At 37.3% G+C, this 26,078-nt stretch overlaps 1 protein-coding gene across 3 annotated transcripts in view; it reads left to right on the forward strand.

Annotated features, from left to right (window-relative positions):
• PTPN3 (protein tyrosine phosphatase non-receptor type 3) overlaps window positions 1-26,078 on the forward strand; it is a 156,418-nt gene that overhangs the window by 55,146 nt on the left and 75,194 nt on the right. For 2 of the 3 annotated variants that reach the window (XM_065752640.1, XM_065752642.1), the window contains exons 2-7: window positions 12,141-12,295; window positions 21,559-21,666; window positions 21,780-21,837; window positions 22,861-22,939; window positions 24,408-24,452; window positions 25,436-25,488. In XM_065752640.1, coding sequence (XP_065608712.1) covers window positions 12,141-12,295; window positions 21,559-21,666; window positions 21,780-21,837; window positions 22,861-22,939; window positions 24,408-24,452; window positions 25,436-25,488 — 498 coding nt within the window. The remainder of the gene's footprint in view (window positions 1-12,140; window positions 12,296-21,558; window positions 21,667-21,779; window positions 21,838-22,860; window positions 22,940-24,407; window positions 24,453-25,435; window positions 25,489-26,078) is intronic. The other variant, XM_065752641.1, reaches the window with a different exon arrangement.

A 26,078-nucleotide genomic window follows, 5' to 3' on the forward strand; every position in this document is an offset into this window, starting at 1 on the left:
TTTTGATCACTTCAGTAGATCTGGCAACACGTTGTGTACTCAAGTAATTTTTGTTTTCATACCTTCATTTTAAAATGTACTTCTGATGTATTGCAGGGCTGTGAAAGAAACACTTATGACAGAGCATTAGCGAATCTGAACTTCTGTCTTATTTCTTGGTGCAGCCAGATTGCGACTGTAGCTCGAACCTGATAAGAGCTGCAGTGAACTCCCTCTTCATCTCTCCCAGCCCTTCCATGCGTTTTGAGGAATTTGCCTGCTGGGAGACATTACTCATTATCACAGCTATGCACAAGTACCTAACAGTGGAGTAACTGCCAGCAAGAAACTGGATCTCAGCACTGTCTAAGCAAGCTCTCCTGTTTTGCTTCTGTTTCTGCATAAAGCAGCAAAGTTGGCCCATTGTCTGCATTCCTCTGTGATCAGTTGCCACACCATACTCAGGTTGCTTTGAGGGAAGGAGATAAATACTCTACCTGCCAGCTAGAAATATAAATGCTGAAATCGGAAGGGTTGGGAAATGTAAGAACTACTTGGCAAAGTGTAGTTTTTGTGTGTGCTCTTAAAATTTCTTGGCATCATCTCATAAATTCACTGATTTGGAGCTTGAAGTTGCAGGGTAGTTTGTAGCTCCGAAAAATAGCAACAGTTGATATGTAGTGGATAGTGTGGATTCATTCTAAAATGAGGAGGTGGTTTAATTCCATAAATGAAATGAGCCTTGCTGTGCATGGGAGCCTTACCAAGCCCATAAAGACAAGGTTCAAGAAGCTTATATTACTTGAATTTTATGTGAATGAGCTATATGTCAGTACAGTAGTCAAATACAAACAAACCCAAAACAATGGAGTGCACTGCTGGAGGGCACCAAGACCTTTACCAAGTCACCATCCCAAAATGGCACCCTGCAGTAACTCACAGTCTACTTCAGCTCCAGCCTCGAGCTGCAGGCCCCTTTCTGTGCTCTGTGACCCAGCCAATGCCCTGGGGCTGAGTGTGTGTACTGACCACGGGGTGCTGTTTGACTCTGGGAGCTGAGTTAGTTAATTTGTACAAAGGAAGAAACTCACCAGAAGATAACTGCTGGTCCTTGTGTGGTAAAGGGAAGACAGAGTATTATGTATTCGAGGGTAATGTTTTTCAGAATGGTTTCCTTGTGGTGTTGTATGCTGTGGTCACTAGGTGCATGTTAATCTTGCAGTGTGATGAAAAAATTACTTAACAGGGATATAAAGACATAAATGTTTAGATTTCTTTGGTCTAAAGCATACACTGTTTTAATGCTGATGGGAAAACAGAAAGCGCAGATTGTTTGCACGCTAGAACATGAACAGTCATGTGTTTATGCTAACTTTTTCTTTGCTATGTGTAGGAATCGCTCTCTTTTTAAAATGTGTGCAACCTACTGTGCAGAGATTGGCCAAATTGCTGGCCATTTTTGGTGGCATTGTTGTTTTTTCTTGCATGTCCTTTCCATGCAGAAAGATGTGCAACAGTGGGATGCAGTCAGTTCCACTGAAGGTCTTTGCAAACAGTTTGATCTTGTTAGGTGAGTAATAACATACTGATGTGATCCTGGGAGCTTTGAAGTCTTTGCAACAGCAACAAAAAAGGAAGTGTGTTTTAGTCGGCTTAAAATATAATTTTTTCAGCTGATTGTAAACAGGGAGAAAGATCAGAAGAAGATGCATGCAGAAGGAGTAGTGAAAAACTGTTCTACCATGACAACTGTTTATGAAGTGCAGATGTTCTTAGGCTGCCTTTTTTTTCTTCCTGGTTTGTTTTTTCTTCCTGAAGATCTACAAAATATCATGGTTGTAAACTTTCTGGAGAAGTTGCACTCCCCCAGTCCCCTTCAGCTTTCCTAATCTGAATATATAGAAGTTATGATCAAAGTATCAGGAGTTATTTTTATTTCCTCACAGTGTTTAGCTTCTGGCTTTGAGTTATGAGGCTTCTGTGGCATTTTCAAGCTCTTTCTTGTAGATTTAGAAGTAGAACTTTGCACAATTCTTCCAAATAAAATAGTTTTATGAAGCTTCGAAGTCTTCAGAACTTCTGTCACTTTGAGCAGTTCTGGAAGATAAATTTGAGTACAACTGTATTCTAAGGATTTTTTTTCTGTACTTATAGTTCTAAGTTGTCAGTTTTAAGATCCCTCTGGAAGATAAGCTTTTGATTTTGTTTGTAGTTGTGTCTAACCTTCTTTTGAAAGAAGAATTGCTGTGGTAAAGTTATTCTCCCATCTTATCTTTTTCAATAATATTCTGTGGTTAGCTGCATAATTTCCAGTGCTTTGTTCTAGATCTGTTTGGGGACCTTTTTGTGGCTTTGTATGCTTTATAGCATGGGAAGTCTTCTGTCATGCTTGAGGGAATGTGTTTTAAAAGCTTGTGGCAGAGCGTAGAGTGTAATGTGTGAGGCATGAATGTATAGGAAACAGGTCCATGAAGTCTGAAGGCAAAGACTGGTTGCAGAAAAATAATTTGTAGTGATTCTGAGGAATGCTTTGTGCTTGTTAACACAGTTTTCTTCTTATGAAGTCTGAACAGTCTCTAATAGGAATGTTTTATTTATTTATTTATTTATTTTGAAAAACAAAACTAAAAACAACCTGCAAGCTTGAATGAAATACAGTCCTATACTGTTAAGAAACAAAATGCATAATGGTCATCAATAGAAAATCCTCAGAGTGATACAAATCTTTAATTTGGGTTTGTCTAGGGATCAAGGGTACTGTTCGAAATTTAGCACATAATTAAAAATGACTCAACCTGTTTGAGTTTCTCTGCTTAGTACCATTTTCAGCAGAAAAATTCTGTCATCAGTCTTGGCTGCTGCTTGCCTGGTTCTGAGGTTTGCGAAAACAACAGAAACTGTTTCAGCTAACAGCTGGGCAGCATTATAAATATTGAACAGTACCAAAGGGCATCTGTGCGGTTCTGTTTTTCATATTATTGGTGGACCTTGTGAAGATTCTAAGGCAGGAACTTCACCAGGCTTTGCATACTGAATAGGGCATTTATGTTCTCAGACTGCTCCTCCTGCTCCTTGTTTGCTGTTTACTTTGTATCCCACTGTTGTCAAGTGACACATAGATTTCATACAGGATAAAGAAGCAGTGTTTGATCCTGAACTGTGCCTACTCAAGAGCAACCACAGTCATCTGTAAATTCAGGCTGTTTCTCTGGTGCTGTAGCAATGGATCGGGGGACTCTGTCCCATTTAATGCACTCTTTAAAAGTACAGTTAGCTTTGTGTGGCATTCATTCTGTTTTTATTGAAATTAAGGATTTTGTCCTCAGTCACCACTGCCGTCAGAACTTACTAGCAGATTTCAGCTGTGTTCAGTTCTTTCATCCATGCTATGGTGTTCAATGGCACTGTACACACTCAAGTTCACTCACCAGGCAGTCTCCTGCAGTGTGCTGCCTGCTCTGAAGTTTGCATTAAAAATGTACACTTGGGCAATTGTAGAGCAGTTGTGATCCATGTTCAATTTGGAGAAAACAAACTTGTTCACACGATGCCCTTGGTGACATCAGAAATAAAAAGACATTTTAATACTGAATCCGCTGTCCTGTCTTTCTCTCTACAGCCTTACTTTTTCTGCTTTTTTTAATAAAAAAGAAAACTTAATTTCATTTTTCTGTAAACGAAGATGATGAAATGTAATGTACAATAACATCACTCCTATTGGAGAGAATGAGATGTTTGGTAACCTCATTATGTGTTATTTGAAGCTTTGTCAAGAAAATGTAATGTATTAATCAGGGGGAACCACTGTAGAAGGAGGTCCTTTACTGAGCTGGTTAATGCATAGAAAAACTATCGAGTATGCAGTTGAGATACAAGGAAAAATTGTATTCATTTTTGTTATTTAACTTATCTGTAGTAGTCAACATACTAAGAGATATTACCTGTAAACCATATGTCTGTATGTGTTTTTAAGTTACTGACTGCCATGCTGCAGAACTACTGTCACATTACTCACCATGGTTGAATGTAGATGAACAGTTTTGTAATGGACAGTAGCTTTAAATTGTTGCAAAGCATATATCTTACGTGATTGTACTATGAGAGATTGGCAGCAGCAAGCTTAATGGATAGTGCAATATTTATGTGAATAGGCCCTGTTTTGTGTTGAGGATTTTTCCTTTGTTTTTTAAAACCAGTAAAACAAATCTGAGATTTCTTGACTAGTATCACAGTATGGATATAGAAAACTGCAGTATTTCCTATTTAAAAGTATTTTTGCATGTATCCATTATAAGAGAGCTTTCAGGTATTTGTGTTTATGCGTTCTTTCCAGAATCTGTAATGCAAATGATTAAAATTTTGCGTAATTATCACAACAGTAGTTGACAGTAAAAACTGTCATGATGGTTCTCGTTTGTCATACAGTACTTTTGTGAAATGCCGTTTATTGCCCATTTTTGTATTTCAACTTAAATGTTTTGATTAATTTGACACCTGAATTTTCAGAATATTTCAGTAGCTTTTCTGTGTAAAGTTCGGTGGTGAGTGCTTACTTCTGTTTTGAAAGATTTTAGGGCATAAATTATTTATTGTATTTAACCAAATAGTGTTATTTGGTTGCCTGCATAGTGTGGCTGTCAGTGCAGCTTCGTATTCGATATTACAGCATGACAGTGAATAGATTTCTCTTTGTATAATTCAGTGTATCCTGAACTATTTATGAGAAACGTTGATAGTTGGGCACTGCAATGCTCAACTTCTAATAAAACTCAGCTTTTTTATTCTTCAGATTTCACAGTCGTTAACGTAAGATAATGCTGAGCTAAGGAAGGTAAACTTCTGCTTTCACTCTGCAGTTTCTAATTGACATAAGTATTGTTTGTAGCCCCAAAAGGCATTGTTTAGGAAATAAATCAGTGATAGAGCTTGCTTTATTCTGTGAGCCAGTTATCTTTTAAGCTGCCATAGCATTTCAAGTAGAAGCAGGCTATAGAGGAAGCCATCGAGTTCCTGAATTCTCCAGTTCCCGTGGTGCAGGAAATGGAGCAATGAGCCATTACTGAAGTGAGCACAATGTTTTCAGGTGTTATTTTACAAATGTGCTTTAAAATAAATGAGGCATCTCTTGTGAGCAGTAAAAACTACTGAAATTTTGAAAGCATTATAAGTATTTATCCTCATTTGTATTTCTACAGTACTTGGATAGCATTAGAGAGAAGGCCTCTGCTATTACTTCAATTGCTTTTTCCTCCTGTTTTTTTTTCCCTCTGACTCACTCTATTAGATAGTATCACTTGTACTACTGCTAATCAGTATCTAAGGTCTGACTGTGATGCTTCATGTTGTGTGAAGTGACATGCCGGACTTCACCACACAGGTCAGTTCTATGTATGTAAAGTAGCGTCGGTGAGGTTGGTGGGACCTGGTGCTGCAGTTTGAGGTGTCATTCTGTTGGTTTGGTTCTTCATGCACGTGACTGAAGTATCTTCTGCAGAAGTTAAATGATGCTTAAGAACCTGAGTACTGACATGGATGGTCAGTATTGTTTTTCCACCAGTAAGCTCTTCTAGAATGTAGTTGCCTTTAGGTTATCTGATTTCAAAGATTAAGTTTTCAGATAAACAGTCTTGCTGCTGGACGCATTGCAGAGAGGCTGTGGTAATTTAATACCTACCACCCTCCCCTCATGTAGAGAACTTCTCACTTCAACTACCTTGTGTTCTCCTCTTTGACTGAGTGAATACACTGAGCTCTTCAAGCTTTATATCAACAGAAATTATCCATTGCTTCCTACAAATATTTGTTCTCTCTTCTAGGCACTTGCTCTATCCTTACTTGCATTGTTTCCAGACCCTAAGTTGTAGCAAATGTTGAAGCTTGTTGAGTTATGTCTGTTTAGCCCCCATCCATGTGTGTAAGTACCAGGCAGTTGGATTTCTCTCAGAGATCCTGGCAATACATGTTTACCTGAAATATGTTATAGTTGAAAGTTTTAATTAGGTCTGGGGAAGATCTGTAAAATGCTGAATAAATTTTATTTATTAGTTAAGCATGTAGCATCTTGCAGTGATATGAGAGTGTTTAAAATGTATTAATCCATATGTACTGGATAATCTTCTCAGAGGCAATGGTTGCTATTAAGTACCCAGTTTCTAGACATATGAGCAAACCAGTTCATGTGCTTATCTTTATTTTAAAGGTCATTAGATATGTTCCAATTTTAAAGAGCTGCCATAGAAAAGAATGTTCAAAATTACTTGCGGTTTCTTTTGTTTTTTAAATCAAGGTTTTTTTTTCCTTGTAACTATCTACATGGAAATGAAAGGACTTTAATTGTATTCTAAATAAGCAAATAAAGAAGTGACTATATATGCAGTCTACTACTATGAAGACTTGTTTGTGGATAACTCCAACATATTGAGTTGGCAGATGAAGGTTTCTTCATACTTTAGTAAAGATGATTTTTTCTTTATTTTTAAACATTGAGCTGTTATTATATGTGAAAATATACACTAATACAGGCGATTTAATGCTATCATTTCATGAGGTTACCATTTTAAATACTCTCTGCTTATAAGGTTTGTTTGTTGACATCTTTTTTTCTTACTTAACTCAGTTTTTGTGACTGCAAAATTATTTTTTGTTAAAAACTACTATAACAAGAATGTCTGAATTTTTGTTCCCGCCATTTTTGATAACTTTCTCAAAACACTTGTAGCTATTTGTGATTTATATGACAAGTAAATAATTTTGTTGTGCTGGAACGTATCAGAGATATTGCCACCTAGAAGTAAATATTACAATACTGAATCTTTTTGTCTGATACATTCTAAAATTTTTTTTCACAAGAATGAAATTGCTGCTGTCTTAGGAATTACGACTGGAGAACTTGCAGCTACTCTTTTGGTGATGTGGGTATTAACTTTTATTCCAGTTCTAAGTAAGAAGATTCTCTAGCATTGGATCCTCTAATGCTTTATATCTTAATCTGGGGGTATTTTTATACCATAAGCTTGAATGTTTCTTCACCTAAAGCTTTTGTGCTTTTGTGTTTCATATCTGTTCTGTACTTATAGTTGATTTTTTTTAATGGTGGAAGTTCTACCACCTGATGCTTCTGGCTTCCAAGATGCCTTTCTGTGTGACTATTGAGCAATATGCCAGGCAAAGTTTGTGGGAAATGGCTATAGATAAGGAGTCAGTGATTACCTGTGAGCATTGCTCAAAGTGAAACTTTTCACTTTGCTTGTGGCTTTAGAAATGCCTTTTAATTTTAATTGAAACTTACAAGTATTATACTGTGGTTAAACACTTCGTGGGATTTTCCCATGAAGCTTTAGAGCTGCATTTTATGTTAATAATGAGGCATCTACTTTCACATTGGTAAAGTAGAAAAGAAGGAAAGTTGTTTTTGTAGAAGGTGAAAACAGAAGCCTGTTTTCATGGGTGTTGAGTTAAACTTCAGTCTTCTATTCAGCAAAGCTGGCTCAATAATCTAACCCTCATTAAAATGTGTTGATGGTAGATGTGGCTTCAAGATGTGTAAATAATACTTTAATGGATGGGAGGAAGATCAGAATGTGGTTTACAAACACTTCAGAGGGTTTTTTAGGGTTGCTTTTTGTGATGATCGCTTGGCAGATCATTTGAGTTGGCAAATACGGAAAACTGCTGCTTGATAGAGGCCATTTGTGTTGTTTTTTTCTGTGAGGCTATAAATTGATACGAAGACATCTTAAATGTATTTCCTGTCTTTATAATCCCAGACATTTTTTCCTTTTTCTTTTCTTCTTTTTTTTTTCCCAAAGTTTAGGATGTACACAGTGGAATGGGAATATCTCTTGTTCATTGGAGAAGTGTGGGGGTTGGGTGTCTGGGGAAGGTTCTGTACTACAGTGGTGAGCAGGAAACAGGCTCCCCAGGGCAATGGTTATGGCACCAAACTGCTGGAGCTCGAAGAGTGTCTGGACAGCGCTCTCAGACACAAGATTTGGGTTGTGGGTCACTCTGTGTGTAGCTAGGAGTTGAATGTGATAATCCTTGTGCGTCTCTTCCAGCTCAGGATATTCTAGGATTTTATTTCATATGCTTTAAATAAAGCAACCAATAGCTTCAAAATGTAACCCTTACTGAAAGGTTGTACAAGACTTAGTCATTAAAATATTCATTGTCAGTTGAGGTTACTCAGGTAATGCGTGTGGATGAGTAGTGCTAGTTCTTCATAAATGACATTTCTGCACTCTGTAGTACTGACAGTTTTCAGTAGACCAACACAAAGCCATGAATTTTCAATCATGAATATAAGGACCATCTAAGAATGCTTAGAGTACAGTACTCTCATTCTGGGGAGAAAAAAACACCTCAACAGTGCATACTGTTGCAAGAGTAGAAATAGTTTCCATTTACCTAATGATTTAGTGATAATGAATGATGATAATTGTATTTTTCAGCTGTTTATAGTTGTATTGTGTGATTCTATTTAGAAGGTCCTGAAGAATATAAGCAGAAAAGCTGTTCTTGATTTAACTCCTTGGTAGCAAATGTGCTAACAGTAGTTTTGCTGAGGATTGGGTCATAAGTTTCTTTACCAATAGCTCTTAAGTGAGTTGCAAAGACATTAAAATCTGGCGTGGAAAAGGTCCATTTAAAAAGTCAGTCTTCAGTACGAAAGTGAAGGAAAACACATTTTTGTTCTACTTGACTGCAGCCTAATTCCTGGGGAAGCCATGTATAACTGGACTTGTTAAAAATGCATTTAATGCCACTTAGAAAAGATTAACCTCTGTCTGTAGTTAAGTTTTTCTGTTCCTGTGAGCTTACTGCAAAATTTGATTATGCGATGGAGTTTTATGTATTTGGGTTTATACTTCAGTGTGAAAGTAACTCTGTTTTGGGCTTGTTTATTCTGCTCTAGTTTCTGGGTTTTTTTTAATTATTACTCAACTTCTTGAATTAAAGGTGTTTATTTTAGAAGAGAAATATACATGTTAAACTATTCACTTATTGCTAATGTTCAAATGTTTTGTTTGTTCTCATTTTTGGGGAATTAGCATCCTACAGAAGCCACAAAAGTGGGAGCTGGGATTTGCATGTAATGGCTGCCCCTGGCTGCTGCCTGCTGGTGTTTGTCATCAGCACAGGGACGCTTTCCCTGTCCCAAAGCAGCTGCTTTGTTCATAGAATCACAGAATGGCTTGGATTGAAAGGGTCTCTGAAGACCGTATGGTTTGAACTCCCCGTCATGGGCAGGGTTGATACCCTCTGCCCGGGGCCCCATCCAGTCTGGCCCTGTTCACTTACAGGGACAGTGCACCCACAGCTTCTCTACCGCTTAATACTGCACTGGGGTTGATTTGACAAGGATTTCTGTAATCTGTGCCTGTTTATCTCTTTAAATACCACTTTTAAAACAGTCCCTGTGTGGAGGAAGGTAGAAGGATCAGTGCTAGTAACTGAGATTCCCATATTTTCTGTTTCCTTTTTGTCCTTCAGGCTTGGGACTCTCAGAGTTGTGTTGCTCCTGACTTACAGTGGCACACCGTGCTCTAACACACACACTGACTTTAGGCTCGTACTTGCAGCGTGATCTTTGTTAAACAGCTCCTTTGGGATTTTGTAGCTCTTGTACAGGATAACTTTGTAGGACATGGAGCTAGCAAGTAGAGGCTAGCTTTCTGTACTCAGTGTCCAGCTGCTGACATATTGCTGGGCCTTGTTTAGACCCTTTGAGCTCCAGTCTCGCTGATGGCTGCAGTGTCCAAATGCTGCGCTGCTTATCCTGCTCTTGGCTAGGCTGCTGTGCTCAGCTGGCTCTGTCTAGGATGGCCAAGGATCTGTGCTTCCTGCAGGCACAGTCAGGGAGCTCCGACTGTGTTAGTAATGTCAATTTACATCAAATAACCTGGGGAAAAAAAAATCTAAATTTTTCTTTTGTGCACTCTATGCAAATCAATCACTCTAGAAGGTTTATTTTCTTGTGATAAATTTCCAAGTTGGGCATCCAGTCCCAACTGTGAAGAGCTAGTGTAAGAAAACAAACCAACTTCAGCCTATGACTAAGCACCTCTCTGATTTTATGACAAGTAGCAACATCTAAGGAAGTATTATTGTTAGTACTTGGCCACCTTTCACTGGTGCATGGAGACAGATTAGCAGGTTTTATGGCATGGAAGAGAATAGGTCTGACTTCTTGGAGGAGAGCCATGAGAGTTTTGAGGATGATGTTCCCTTTAGTAGCATTAAAAAAAAAATGCATTTTTAATCAAAAATTATAAATTTGTGAAAACCATCCGAATGGAACTTTGTTGTTGCAAATGGCTTTAACATGAAATTTCAGTCATCTTTTGTTAGTATTCCAGAGAAACCTGGGATTGAATTTAGGGAGTGGGAGCAGTGGCTGAGTTTTGTGTAGACGTTAAGTATGTAGAAAAATGAGAGGGTCAAATGGAATTTTCCCAAGTGTGGGTGAGCGTGTAAGCTTGAGCGAGCACAAGTCTTCACAGCGCGGGCTGAGCCCTGAAGGGCAGAGCATGAGGCTGCCCTCTGCCAGCTGACCTGGCTTGCACCAGTCTTGGAAAAGCTGCTTCCTCATCCTGTGGATGGCCCCAAGAAATAATTTTCTTCTCTTACCCATCAGTGGCCTAGCAGATAGGGGTATCTTTCTCCAGTGAGATGTTTTTGACCCCTGAGAGTAAAATAGGGGGAAAAAGCCTGCAGCATAATTCTTGTAGTCACCTGGATTATTGGCAAAAGAGGAACTGAGTGATTAATAAATAGTTGAAAATGTAACTGTTATAAACATGCACAATCCTAGCAATTTCATCCCTTTGGATGCCCTTAGTAATTAGGTAAGTTTTCTTCAGCAACCATTCCTTGAATGCGACCTACCATTTTCTGGGTAAATATATATATATATGTCAATGTGCTATACTTAAATGCAGATTCTATATCAAGAACAAGAACTTCAAAGAAATAGGAGTATGTAGTACTTCATATGGAAATATGATTCAGAATTCACCTGGGGATCACTCCTTTTTTTTTTTTTCCTTCTTTAACAAAACAGAAGAGTGTGTTTGGAAAAGAGTAAGAAGATAATACTGTTGCTGTTCCAGAGGGGGGAAAAAAAAAAGAAAGGCAATGGGCTGGCTAAGTGACTCAGACTTAGCAATTTAAATATGCTTTCAGTTTTAGAAAGCAGCAAAATGTGTGTTGACTAACTATTCCTGACCATTTGCTGCTTTGCTTTTTGTTGTCTTTAGTACTCAGTTTTCTATCTCATGGCTCTTCATGTGTTTCACAATTTTTTTTTTTACAGGGATGTTTCAGAATTTTAAGGAATTTTATTTTGAGAAATTCAGCTTCTTTAGCTTTTTAAACAAACAAAAAAAGCTATGTTTTAAAGTCAGGCAGAGAAGCAGGAGTAGTTTACAAACTAGTCCTGACCTTGCTCCTGTCTGGCTTGGCTAGCTGTCTAGGAAACACTCGCATTATGCAAATTTTTTTGTAGCTAGCCTCTAATAGGTGAGGTATGATTTGGTAATTGGTATGGTAACTAACTTGGAAAACTATCCTCAGCTTCGCTTGCCAGCTGGGTTTATATGTTATGATGTCAATTGGTAAATTGATCTAGCGAAGAGAGACTTGAATTGTTTACAGGCCTGACTGTGTTTAATTTGGCTCTTATTTTGGTGAATAGTATATTTTTAATATTTTGTATATATAATTTGCAGTTTTGGAAACACTTGTTTTCAGAGATTGTACTATTGAAGATTTTTTTCCAAGAAAAATTTGAAAACAATATTTTTGTGAGTTGTTTTTGTTGGATGTAGATGTCTGGCTTCATGAACTTATGTATGGTTGGCTGTAAAATATTGACTTTTTTTTTGCTTGTTTGTTTTCAAACACAGGCAATGGCCCAGGCCTGACTTAGGAATTGCAGTAATTACTTACGATTCTGATAAACATGTTAGATACGGAGCATGGAAGCCTCAGTGCTAACCTGCTGGTTTTATAGTTCATTTTTTTGTATAAGGAGCCTTTGTTACTCTTTAGTACTTGGCTTGTAATAAGATGTTTATGCTGTTTTGGGTTTTTCTGATGACTGTTGATGAAACATAAGTGAATTGTAAGAACTGTTATTTAATGTACTTTTTGCTTTGTAGGTTATTCAGCAATAGTTATGAACTCCCGTTTACGAGCCTTAGGTGGGAGGATAAATAACATACGAGCATCAGAACTACCAAAAGAGAAGACACGATCAGAGATAACCTGTAACGTTCACTTTTTGGATGGCTCAACACAAAGCTTCAAAGTCAATGTAAGTTGGGAAAATTATGTATTTGTTTTAAATCCATTAACGTTCATTTGAAAGCTGAAGATCAAATACAGGACCTGGAGGTATGGGATTTCGACAAGACATTAAACTCGTTGCTTTATCATTTCAAATTTCAGATTTTCGGCTTACAAAATTGGTTGATAAGGTGTTGTTTTAGTTTTCTCTAAGGCGGCGGACTAAGGTGTCATGAAGTCTCAGTGTGACTGTTGTATCTGGTGAAAGGTCTTCTGCACGATATGGGAACAACAAAGAAACAGATATGCTGATTGTTATCAGCTATGAATAAGTAATTTGTATTTAAAGGGGACTCATTAATAGTTAGTTCTTGAGATTTTATTGATTTTATTTCTGAACTGTATCTGTTGGGTATTTACTGAAAGAAAATGAATTTGCTTGCCAAGCAGGTGAGTTTTTCATTCTAATTGTAATTCCATTTCAATATATCCGGAATTGGTCTAATATTTTAGTATGCATTTTATCCAGTTTATACTTGTATGCATGTATCTATATACATCTTAAATACATGTTTTCGTGTATATATATATGTGTTTGTAAAAATAATATGTATACACACTCACACACATATAGACATTGTTACATAAATATGATGTGAAGTAGCTAATGCTGAGGAGAAGTATATTAAGGGGTAAGCGTATAAGAGAAGCAGCTTCATATGAACAGAAAATTCATTGTTTTTTTTCCAGCATGCCCTATAGGATTGCCTTATCTGTCAGTTTTGAATAGATCTAGCCTAAATGCCTCCTCATGCACAATGACCTTTGAAAAAGGAGAGATTAAAACTTTTTGAAATCCCTTAATAGTAGTATATTCTTCCCAGTGAGCAAGTGTTTACACAGCTTTATATTTAGCATTTGGTCTGAAATCTAACACTGAACACCTGAACTTTGTGCTTCTCATTTTGTCCTTTGAGCAGTGAGTTCTAACAATCATCAAATTTATGAATCTCAGGGACTCAGATGATGTAGCTCCCTGCCTTGAAGGTACCCTTAGGGTGTCTCTACTGATTATCCTTGATCCAAGGATCAGAAGAGACTCCTTCACTGCAGCTGTAATGCTGAACTGCCCTGAGGTAGAACAGGACCCTTTGTTAAAAAGAAGCGAGAAGTATGACTACCCAGGTACATGGTGTTAATGCAAGGACCAGTTTCAGGAAGACTGATATCCTTGGAATGCTGAGCTATCATAAGGGACCTCATTGGTCAGGGCCCTTGTCCTTCCAGATTCTCTAACCTTGAGGTCTGCCTCAGGGCAGGCTTTACTGCTTTCTGTTTAGGTCTATTTCTGGAAAAGATTAGAAGCCAGCTGTATAAAGTTTATATTTGAGTCCTCCTTACATTAACAGAAAAAAAAAAAGCTTCCTAAAGTTTGCTTGAATGTTTCTGTCTTCATGGGTGAGACCATTTGTTTTTATGTCTGTGAACAGAACTTCAGCGTATTGGTGGAAAACGAATGTTGGCATTTTTTCAAGGCTAGTTTGTGGGCTAGGAGTTCTTGACTGTGTTTTATGAAAACTCTGTTTGGATGTATGTTGCACTTTAAGCTGGTATTGGACTGGTATTGTTCATTTACATGTTGTCTACATTTGCATTTGTAGACAAGATTTTTTTTTTTTTTTTTGCAATGGGGAGTGAGGAGCGATTGGAGAGAGGCAGAATGCTGAAAACTTGGCCTTCTTTTGTTCAATAGCCCAGGTAGGAGAAGAAGACTCCTCCAATTCTAATGACAGCAACTGTCATGCAGCACTTATCTGAACACAGTTATCTGAACACTGAATTCTTACAGCAAGAGGATTTATTTCCCAGAGATAGGAACATTATAGAGAAAAATGGGGAAAAAAAAATCAAGAGTAGAAGTAGCTAAAAAGAAATTTTCGTTGAGTTTAGGCAAGTGTATATTCCGAGGTTGTACACACTGATGTCTGATTAGCACTGCACAGATGCTTAATACTGATGAATTTCAAGTGAATTTAAATTCAATATAAAGATGATAGATTAAATAGCCCTAAGTGTCAACCTATTGACATACTGAAGAGAGGAATTTGTGTTTTGAAATTTTAAACTAAGTGACATCTTTAAAAATAATGATACAATATTAATGAGGTCAGCAAATACTGAACCTTCTGGAGAACAGGGAGAATATAAATAGGACTTTTCATTCTGTAGCAGCTGGATGATTATACAATCCTTTTAGTTCAGTTTCCTTGAACTTTGTTAGCAAACTGTATAGGCTTGGAAAACTTTTAAAATGATATCTGTAGGCATCTCTGTCATTCTCCTTCATGGAACTTCCTTTTCCAGGTGATTGTATTTGTAGTAATCTGAACAAAAGCTAACCATCCTAAAATGGAGCAGTGAAAGGAGGAAGATGATTTTTGCTCATGGAAATAACCCAAGGGACTTCCTATCTTCCAAGAGACCTGAATATTGCTGCTAAATTTATTTCTGTGAATTTGTTCTTGTTAAGCTTGTATACTGAAGAATGTTGGTAGTTTGGTGGGTAAAAAGGAAGATTTAATTTCAAGGGTGGAGTATCAGTTTTTTGCTTTCTGAATTTTGACTTGAGTATAGTAGAGGAATTATAGCCTTTCTTGCTGTTGTTCACACCATATATGCTAAATAATTTCGATGAATACAAAATATATATTGATGGTCTCACAAAGAGTTGATTAACATTGCTTGTGGTACGTGCAGTTCTCTAGGTCATTGTTAAGAAAACTCTCAGTGGAGTATAGAGAGATGTGCTCTGCTTCTTTGCTTGCAGTACAAGTAGAGATGTATGTTAATCTTAACAGCCTGAAGTGGCCTGTCTTGTCTTTCCTATATAACATATTTCACTATTTAGATGGAACATGTCTGATGACCATCCAAAGAATGGAAGGTGTTATGTAAACTAGAACTTGGAAACATTATTTAATAAACACATTTGAGACCAAGGCTTGACTGTACTTGGTGTGAAATGTTGTATTAATCATATTCAAGTTTTTTTTTAAGCCTTGCGATATATGTTAGGCATTTGAATTTTGTGGTGAGATTATTTGTCTCTGCAGTTAACTCTATTTTCCACATAGGGAAGATGATACTTGTCATTCTAATACATACAGAATGTGCCCTTGGACATGTTTAGGTATGTTTAATAGATGTATATTGAGCAATAATTCAATTTTTTTTTTTGCAACTTTTGATATATTCCTGTGGGAGTTTTCCCTTATTTCTCTTTCACTCATTTACCAAGAGTGCCCACTTGGGTTGCATGCATCTCAATTTTCAGTGAACTGGTCTTTGGGAAGGCCTAAAACTTAATATCAGATAATTTCTATGTTGGATTATCTTTCTGAAGCACAGTTAACATTTGTCTTTAGTACCTGTGGTTTTTTTGCTTTTAAACTATTGGCTTATTTCTAGAAATAGGTTTTCCTTTGAGAAATATAAGGATTCAGCTATAATAATAAGCCCTGCTACTCTGCCCTGGTGAGGATTCCCCTGGAGTATTGTGCCCAGTTACGGGCTCCTCAGTACAAAAAAGACAGGGATCTCTTGGAAAGAGTCCAGCAGATTGCTACAGGGATGATAAAAATTGTAGAGCACCTCTCTTACAAGGAGAACCTGAGAGACCTGGGTCTGTTCAGCCTTCAAAAAAGAAGACTTGGGATCTGATCTACGTCTATAAATACCTAAGGAGCAGGAGGAAAAGCGATGAGGCTGGACTCATTTCAGCAGTGTATGGCGATAGGACGAGGGGAAATGGCCACAAACTGAAGCACAGGAAGCTCTGCACTAATGTGCATGGGAACTTCTTCACAGTGCAGTGACGGAGGACTGACACAGCTGCACAGATTGGTGGTGGAGTCTCCTTCTCCGGAGATGTTCAAGACCCACCTGGATGCCTACTTGTGCAACCTGGGCTAGGGAGCTGCCTTGTCAGGGGAGTTGGACTGGATGATCTCTAGAGGTCCCTTCCAGCCCCTACAATTCTGTGATACGAGTTCTTTTGTGTATTTTTTTCCACACAATTTCAATCAAACTCCTTCAATTGCTTGAAAAGGCATGTGCTTGTTACAATTAGCACCAGCAGTTACAGTTGTTATGTTTAAAGCAATGAGCAGAGGTTCTCTTAAATGTTCTTTTCAATTGTGGGTATGCATTATGACTTTAAACTGCTCATAGTAAAATGGGACGATAAAGGTATGTTATCTTCATCACTAGGTTTTCCTGCTGAATGTTCTTGGATAATTCAGGAGAGGTTGGTGCTAATGTGCATCTCTGCATGTTGAAAGAACTGCTGTATGAAATTTCAGACTGGCAACAAATATTTAGTTGTATGTTGAGACAGATCAGGATACTCTATGATTGGAAAACAATAAGATGGCATGAAACTTGATGATGACTTTGAAGACAGCGAGAAAGTGATCTGGCCTACTGCTGGCTTGTTAGTTTGATCCCTTCCTGGGGCCTGGCTTCCTAATAAATGCTGAAGGAAAGAATTAGTGTAGGGGAGGTTTTTCAGAGTTAGATCTGGCATGATTAATCTCATGTATGTATTTGTTAGATTGTTTTTAGACAAAGGAAATGCAGTGGGTCCATATTTAGTAAGCTTAGATAACTATATTATGTGACTCTATATAGGGAAATGTTGAGCTGTAGTATGTGGAATCTAGCACATTTGCAGTATGGGCACAGAGCTGATTCAAGGTGCCAGTAGTTCCTGCTGAGAAAAGACGTAAAACTGGACATTACTAACAGCGTTCCTGACTGGTGAATTTCATTAACACGCTATTTAATTTTTTCAGTAAATAAAAATAGTGGAAGATCTGAGGCATTATTAATAATAAAAAAATATGTGGGGTTATGATGTAGCAGACAGATGGCCGTGAACATGGGAAAATCAGTGGTGTAAGCTAAAAGTTTTTGTAAGATGTTTTGCTGTGGGGGGCTGGTCTTTTTGTTTTGCTTTTTTTTTTTTTTTCTTTGTAGCTCAGTTTTCAGTACTAAAGAATAGAGGAGAAAGTCACTGGTGGTTTGATCTACTAATATTGTGGTTATGAATAAGGTGAGTGCTACTGTACCTCAGGCAGGAATCTTGAGCCACTGTCAAGAAAGTATTAGCAGTATTAGTCTTGGCATTGGGGCCAGACTGTGGAAAGTCACGTGCACAATCACAAACAGACAAAAGAGGCAAGTTCCAGCTTGAGTAGTCATGGAAGGAACAACTTGGATGCTCTACAGAAGTCTGGTCCTGAGGAAAGAACAGGCCCTTTTGTTTATTCTGGTTAAACAAAATCTTGCAAGCCTCTGAATAAGAGGATCAGGTGAGTAAATAATTTCCAGCAAAAGAAAAGAGCATTGTTAGCAAAAGAGCAAGTTAGTGTGGATTCTAAAAGAAACTGTAGCAGTTTGTTCAAATTCTTAGGCGTATAGAGGCCAATGGAGCCAGGCTGTTTAAAGGCCTAAACCAAGAAGGGACAGCCGTAGACAACACTTCCGAAGGAAGGCAGAGAGATGTGTTGCACTGTCTGGTTAAGGTGCTGCTTTGTTCCCCTTTGTAGAAGTTAAAGTGAAATGATTACTTGCTAATAGTCCTCACTTACAATAGGTTTACAGTTCTGAGGGCAGCAGGTCTGTGATCATACAAGGTGATGGAAGTAAAATTAGTGAAGGGTTTCTTTCTCTTTAATTTCTAGTAAGCAAGAAGATTTTAAACTTGCATAATTATTTCCTGTGATAATTGAGGAGCTCGTGTGGTAGCACAGGCAGACAATGCTAGATGTAAGCTGTGACAGCTTTAAATATTAATGTTGGTGTATCCAACCTTAGGTGAAAGCAATTTCTAAACAGATTCAAATGGATTTGAGTGATGTGTAGCTATGAGGTGATTAACACCTCTACAACAGCAAATGAATGCAAAACCTTTAACACCAGAATAAGGATTGGTGGTTGACAGAAAGTTGAAATGGAAACTTCCTTCCAGGGTAGGAATCAGAAACTCTCTCAAGGTGGTACTTGCTAATGGTACTCAAGCGTGGAATGTGTTTAATTACTTACCTCATTATATGGAGAAGGAAGAGCATTATTAAGAGTTTGTTACTCACTATATATATTTGTAGGGTTAAGAACTTGATTCTAATCTCCGTTTTAGCTGAGTGGTGTTCATATTGTTATGCCTTCATTCTGTGGAGGAGCATTTGACAGTTTGTAGTGTCTGAGTAGTGTGTGTCTTAGGACTGTCTGTTGGAATAGATGTCAAAATTCAAAAGCGGAGAAGCGATGACATTCTTAGCCTGCCTCACTTTATACCTGAATCTGAAACTTGTTTATGTGCAAAGGAGACTGAAGATTGCGCAGAGATTGTGCAGCATGAGCTGTGTGAATAACTTTTTGTTACATAGAACTGAAGAAATGGTGCATCTGTTTCTTAAAAAGGAAAGTTAGACTAAAGTAAATACAATTTTATTGAGGAAAAAAACAAAACAAAACCCTCAACCGCAGGAATTTTGACAACTGAAAAAGATTTTAACAGTTGGAAATGACTTCTTATATGTGGCACAGATTTCTGGAGTGGGTGCTTGATCTAGGCACTGTGGAAAAGAAAAATTGTGCTTTCAATACTAAAAAGCAAGGATTGAACTACAGAAAAGTGGTGTTACCAATTACTTGTGAAAATAAGTGGAGAAGAGGGGGTGAAAGGAATGCTAGGCACGAAGAGGAAACTAGCACAGTGGCTGAACACCCCTAGGGTTGGGATTCAGAATATTGAAACAGGGAGTTTGCTTGGTTTTAGAGGGAAGGAGTAAAAAGTCATAGCATTTCATTTATGGCAGAAGAAGAGAGGTATGCCATTGAGAGAAGGTGGAGATATCTGAAAGGACTGAAGAACCAGAAGTGTAAAAATGGTACAGAAACTGGGAGGCAGTGCTGTTGAAAATAAGGGGAATTGGGAGTGTTTGAATTTAAGAGCATATCAGCAGTAGAATCTGCTCAACATAATCTTCTGTTAGTCTATTTGTAACAAAATCCCAAATTCCCAAACTCTTCTGATTAAAGTGTATGCGTCATCCTAAGTAATTACTGCTTTTGGTTACAAAATAACCATTAATTTCTCGTTTAGCTCAGTGTTAAAAGTATACTCCAGAGATGCAGAGTCATGCTTCAGAGTTGTGCAGGCTTCATGTGATGCCTCTTGACAGTTTTTAATGTTCTGCTTCCAAGAATAAGAACAAGCAATGTTACAAAAAACAAACAAACTAAAAAATAAATTAAAAAACCCCACAGAATTCTGGAGAGCGTAATTCAGGAGATGCCCATTATTTCAGAGGATCATGGTTGCTTTTGCTGTTTCCATTGGGAGATGTTGTGTACATGTATAGATAGCCTCTAATAAATCTCAGTCTTTGTAGGTGAGCTCACCTCATTGGCAGTGCTGTATAGGACTGCCTTCAAAGTGCACATCATGGCCATGTGTGATGAGGAGTGCTTATTTACGTGCTTTTTTGCCTGTCACTGAGATGCTGCAATTTTTATGCTTTAGCTGAAGTCTACTATTCGAAGGAAAAAAAGAAATTGGTTTTGATAGGTGCTGTGGTTTGAATGTCTCAAGGAACATCGAGAAGAGGGAAGTAGGAGAGCCTGTCAAAGGAGAGAGGCCAGTCTCATATGTGAGAGTTAAGTGTTGCCTGCATTTTTCTTCTTGTGCGACTTTGCTCTAGAAAACTAGGGATGGACTTTAATAGGCCTTTTATCAGGAGTATGGTGAAGAAATAGTGATCTGTCAGATCGCAGTGGAGTTGCTGGAGCTCAGCTCTGGCAGTAGCTAGTACTGATTAATATTCAGTACTCCAAAATAACGTGTGTGTCTTTTCACTTCAGTCTTTGGTTTTCTTATTGTCTAAATAGGATTATTGTTTTTATGAGATAAGACTATGGAATATGTTAATACTTAAAGCACTCAGTTACAGTGCTGGTGGCCAGTGTAAAAAGAAAAACAAGTCAAAACAAGAAACAACAAAAAAAGCCAAAAAACAACCAAGCAAACAACAACAAAAAACCTACAAAAACCAGAAACAGGTAAATCTGTCTTTTGAGCAGGGCTTGACTGTCGTGTAATTGAAATTGAACACAATATTGTTTTGAGTGCTTGAGTGAGCACTCTTACGCACTGAATAAAGGCCATTCACAAAGATGTGGTCACTATAATACATATGCATTAAGTCTTTTGATTTTATTTTTTAAACAACGTGCATGTGTTGCAGAATGAAGAATTTTCTTCTGATGTCACTTCTCTTAAAATTCAGAAGATCACATGGAATTTTTACATATATTTAATGTGTTTGGGTTTTTTTTTAGTAGCAAGATGCCAAGCAAACTGGCTTGGTTTGACTAGATTTGAAGTGCTTTACAGCATTGCAAGATATATTTCATGTTAGCATATCTAAGATCGCAGTCTTGTTCAGCAGTTTATTTTTTCTTTCTTTAATAGCATTGATTAGTGTTGTTCTTTGACAGATGCTGGTTATCAGTACTCCACGATGCAGTGGTGTGGAGATAGGCTAATTTAATTCCAGGAAAAAACAACAACAACAACAAGAACAACAAAAAAAAACAACCATGCTTACACTTCTTCATGTCCCATGGTACGCCAGTTCTTCTGGGAATACCTGACTGGATAGATGTCTAGGCAGGAGTGTATTGGTAGTAGGGTGAGTGGGAATTCAAGCTGAACTCCAGGATCTGATGGCTAGAATTACAGAGTCCTCCTACCTTTTTTTTCTTCATTCTGGTGTATACAAACCTTCCCTTGTGAAAACTTTGTGGAAACGGAGCTGCTTTTGGGATGACTTCAGGAACCACAGCAGCCTCATGTGGCCGTAAGCCATGATTGCAGGTTACTGCTCCGGAGAGAAGTATTGCTCCTAAAGATGGATTGTGGGAGGGATGACCTGTGTAAAAGTCAATTGCTGGACCGACCTCAATGGCTTGCGTTCGTATCTATTCATATCATGAGATTTTGGATATGTAATGCGTTTTGGGAAGAAAGTTTCTTTCATTTAAATAAAACAAAAAGGACTTTTTTCTGGATATAAAGCTCTTACATAGTTGAGAAACTGAATAAATGAATTAGCTGCTATTTTTATTCACAAGTGGTATATTTTTTCTTTAATAAAACTTATTTCATGATTTGTGTTTTACAACACATGTTTCACAGTTTCACTTCTAAATGTTTCTTGTTTTCAGAAACAAGACACTGGGCAGATTTTGTTGGATATGACCTATAGCCAGTTGGGTGTGACGGAGAAGGAGTATTTTGGTTTACAGCAAAATGAAACTTCAGTAGATTCACCTGTAAGTATAGTAAATAAAAAATGTGTATGTATATGTACATATGTATATATATGTACACATGCATACAAAAGTAAACAGCCATTATTTATAAATATTCTTAATCCATCTAATAGTTTTTCATTTCACAGCGATGGCTTGAACCAAACAAACCTATTAGGAAACAGTTAAAAGGTAAGACTTGGTTTTTTTTTCTTGATTGTAACTGTTTAGTTCAGCTTTTCTGTGTTCTTATGAATAGAATGAATACAGTTGCTCTTAGTGTATCCATGTGTTAGATTTTCTTTTGGAGCAAGTATTTAAGCAGAACTGTCTGCATCTCTTACTGCTCCCTGACTTTTATTAAGGCCTGGTGAATCACTAACGGTGCTGTAACAGTGTCTGCAACAGGACATCAGGGCTGTGAAAGTAGTAGTGAGTTTATGGTTTCAGAAAAATTCATCCTTACATGGAAGATAAGAAAGAGGGAATTTCAGGGAAGCCAATTTCATGCACAGGTTCTGGCCAATTTTTGTCTCAAGTAATACAAGAAAATGTAATTTTATTCTTGTTTTTAATGAACAAAAAATGTACTAAGTCCATGTGTTCTAGTATTTTTTGTTCATAAACAGTTTTGAGTAGCCCAGAATGTTTACCAAAAAGGAGAGCTTGAGGGCAGGCCAGCCAAGCGTGCTACAGCATGTACAGCAGCCCAGGGAATGTGGTGTAGCAGAACTTGAGTGACAGTGTCCCAGTTCGTGTTGGAAAACTTGAGCTATGTTATGAAGATCCCTTATTTTTGCTGTATGCTGCAGGCTGTGGAATTCAGATAAAAATGTAAGCAATTGACACGGTGAATTTCTGGTGTTTCTTTGTTTTTCTATAATTAAGGTAGACCTATCCTGAGTGAGATGCTTTATATACTTTGCTACTTTTTCCTATTCTAATAATTGATTAAGTGAAGCAGCAAAGATAACTAAATAGTACTTTTTATGTAAAGTACTTAAAATGAAAGCATCATTATACATAAGAATATTTTCTTCTTGTAATTGGTGAGGAGGATCAGGAGAGACTTTTCTCAAATTAATAAGAAACCTCGAGTAAACTACATGATTACTATGTGGTTATTTGTGTAACTTGTCTGTAAATGTAAACATGAGAACTTTGGGTGTATCTTTTTGACAAAGAAATTTTACTTGGTCTTCTAAAATATTTTAGGAGGTTTTCCCTGCACCCTTCGTTTTCGTGTAAGGTTTTTTATACCTGATCCTAACACACTTCAGCAAGAACAAACCAGGTAATGTGTGTCTGATGCTTGATTCTGTAAACTAAACATGTGTAAAGCCTTATTTCCACCTCTGCAGTCTGGAAAGTTGTAGTATGTTATATAATATTATATAGTATAACCTTCTTTATATTAAATGTGTTTGGAATTAGCAGCTTCATGTATTGCTCATAATAAATGGTTTCTGCTGTATGCAGCACACAATTCCAAAATACTGGTAGAGTATACGATAAGTTAGTTACAGAAATCTTTGTTTTATTTGCACCTTGGATTCAATTCTGAACCCTTAATGGCTGCCTGTTGTGCTTTCCTTCTTTTCTAATCCTTTAATTATTCAAATGCAGTGATTAAAAAATGACAAGTTCAGCGATTAGTCTGTTTGTGTGTCCTAAGTATATCAGATTTTTCTTTATGCAAGTACTGAGTCAGTTTTGAACATGTGTAGGAGTTTTATTTTCAGGGGTGTGAGAGGGCATTGTTTATTTCAGGAAGAGCAGATAACAGTACTTGTTTCCTAGATCTGCCATTTTTGAAACACTTTCTTTGTCCAGTAAATAATTTTAGTAGCTTGAGGATATAAATAGTACAACATTATAAGTGATTTTCTTACAAAAAAAAAAAATTGACACAATTTGTTTTTTCCTCTTATTCAGTAGTAAACAGTTCTGCAGTTCTAAAATTAGCAACAGGATAAGGGGAAATGGTTTTAAACTTGGAAGAAAATAGATCTGGTCTAGATATCAGGAAAAAGTTCCTTACTGTGATGGTGGTGAGACACTGGATCAGGTTGCCCATTGAGGCTGTGAATGCCCACTCCCTGGAAGCATAGAAGGCCAGGCTGGATGGGGCTGTGAGCAACCTGTCCTAGAGGGAGGTGTCCCTGCCTATAGCAGGGGGGCTGGAACTAGATGATCTTAAAGGACCCTTCCAGCCCAAACCATTCTGTGATTCTATGAAATTATTCCAAGGCTTGCTCTCTGATTCTTTACTCCCAGCTCTCCACTGTTGCTCTCAAGTAATGTTGTCAAACACTCTAATATGGACAAAGCTAAATGGCTTTTGGGGAATTGTTTGAGGGTTTTTGTCAGCATATTCTACTTGACAAACATCCTCCGTTGGTCATTGAAAACAATCCCAAGATAGACTCTCACAAAATGTTTAGAAGGAATTATATCATACGTAGATAGTCCTGGAAGAAAAGGAGCCTGATTCTGTAGTGTTTTGGTTTTTGCAGTGTTTGTTATTAATACTGCGGTTCTGCAGATGTAGTACTGATGGTCAACGATCCTTAAACGGTTACGAGAGACAGTGGGTGTGTGAGTGCATGTTTGCAAATGCCACTAAACTTTATTCTTCTGTTTTATAGTTTGCCAAAAAACTTAACCTCCATAATAAAATAAAATCAATATTTTTTAACGATTGAAAAAATACCTTTAAAATGAAAGGGTTTTTTTTCATTTTTCCAAAAACTGTTTTCTAGGCACTTATTCTTCTTGCAACTGAAGACTGATATTGTGGAAGGAAGGTAATAAGAATCTTCAACTTCTCCATAATTCTCTTTAAAAACAAAAGAAAACAAACCTTTTTTTTTTTTCTGAGGTTATCGATTGCTGCTATAAAGATGTACCTCATTAAAGACTGCTTAAAAAAAAACACGAGTTGCTTGGAAACACTTCAGATTTTCATGTAGCTGACTAAGAGCAGTTTATGAGTTTGTTGTGAATGAGCTGTGGGAGATGTTGTTTCTGTACATTCATAAATTTCATAAATTGCAGTTCATGCTTTTGTTTCTCGTTAGTCTTTGGATATCTTCCCTTTATAATGAACATATGGTAGTTCCTTTGCCTGATTTCTTTGTATTTGTACAAAAAGTTGGTCCAGATATTTGCTGCCAAATATTAGTGGTTGCTAGGATCTCGTAAAAAAAAAAAAAAAAAAAAAAAAAATCCCAGGGAGGTTGTGGATACCCTAGCCCTAAAGGCATTCAAGGCAAGGCTGGATGTGGCTTTGGGCAGCCTGGTCTAGTGCTTGCTGAGACCCTGCCCATGGCAGGGCATTGAAACTAGATGATCTTTGAGATCCTTTTTCAACCCAGGCTGTTCTATGAGTCCATGTTTCATAGTAGGTGTTGGTTATGGGATCACATTTGAACATTAGATCAGAGCTCTCTTTGTACTGGCATTTGGCTAATTCTAGTGTTTGTGTCTAGTTTTAAATATACTGGACTGTAGCAGTTGAAATAATGTCCAGAGTTGTATAAGAATCCCTTTTTTGATTTTCAGAATAAGCATCTAGCAGGAATATGTCCTTTTAAATGCATCCATTCACAGAAGTTGTTACACAGCTAACCTGTGCAGTCTGTTTGATTTGATGGCTAAATGTCACAAGAAAATGAGACACAGTTTGAAGATAAACAAGTCTTTACATACTGAAATAATTGTAAATACCTTGCTTACATTTGTGCTCATATAATCTGTGTCTAAATAAAAGTAATTTCTCCCTTTTCAGGTTGTCATGCCCTATTAGTTCTGCTGTTGTGCTGGCATCATATGCAGTACAATGTAAGTAATAATAAATTTTTCTTTAATCAGAAAGTATATTTTTGGTTGTCCTGAAATGAAGAGTAAGGAAAGATTTCTTTCCTTATTTGTGTAGAGTGTTCAAAATACTACAAGTGATGTTTTGGAAGGGAGGTAAAACATCTGGGAGCCTCCAGATGTTTTACATAGAAAAAGCTTACTTTCTGAGTCTGTCAGGAAAAAAAAAGATTAATGGTGTTCTTATTTGTGTGTGCTTGTAGAATGTCTTTCTTTCTGTACTGAAGAAATAAAATTGGGAACAATCATAAAGCTTAGTGTGCGTTACAGTAACTACAGGAAAGCTTTCCAGAGAAATAAGAAATCACCTAGAGAACAGTTAAGAGGAAAGTAAATTAGCTATTATGATTAAGAAATACAAATGTTCTTACCTAATGTATTTTTCAGGAAACACTGATTTGTTAGATATGGGAAAACTCTCAGCTAACAGTGATCATTTTGCTTACAATAATTTCCATCCTTCTCATCTGTCTGCTACTGGTAGAAATTCTGAAGGAGAAACAAAATGGAGCTGAATCCTGTGCCTTAAAGGGATCCTTGGTGGATGATTTATA

This window comes from Cyrtonyx montezumae, unplaced genomic scaffold, assembly GCF_038088225.1.
Source record: "Cyrtonyx montezumae isolate F1298 unplaced genomic scaffold, pur_monq_1.0 scaffold_8, whole genome shotgun sequence".
NCBI lineage: Eukaryota > Metazoa > Chordata > Aves > Galliformes > Odontophoridae > Cyrtonyx > Cyrtonyx montezumae.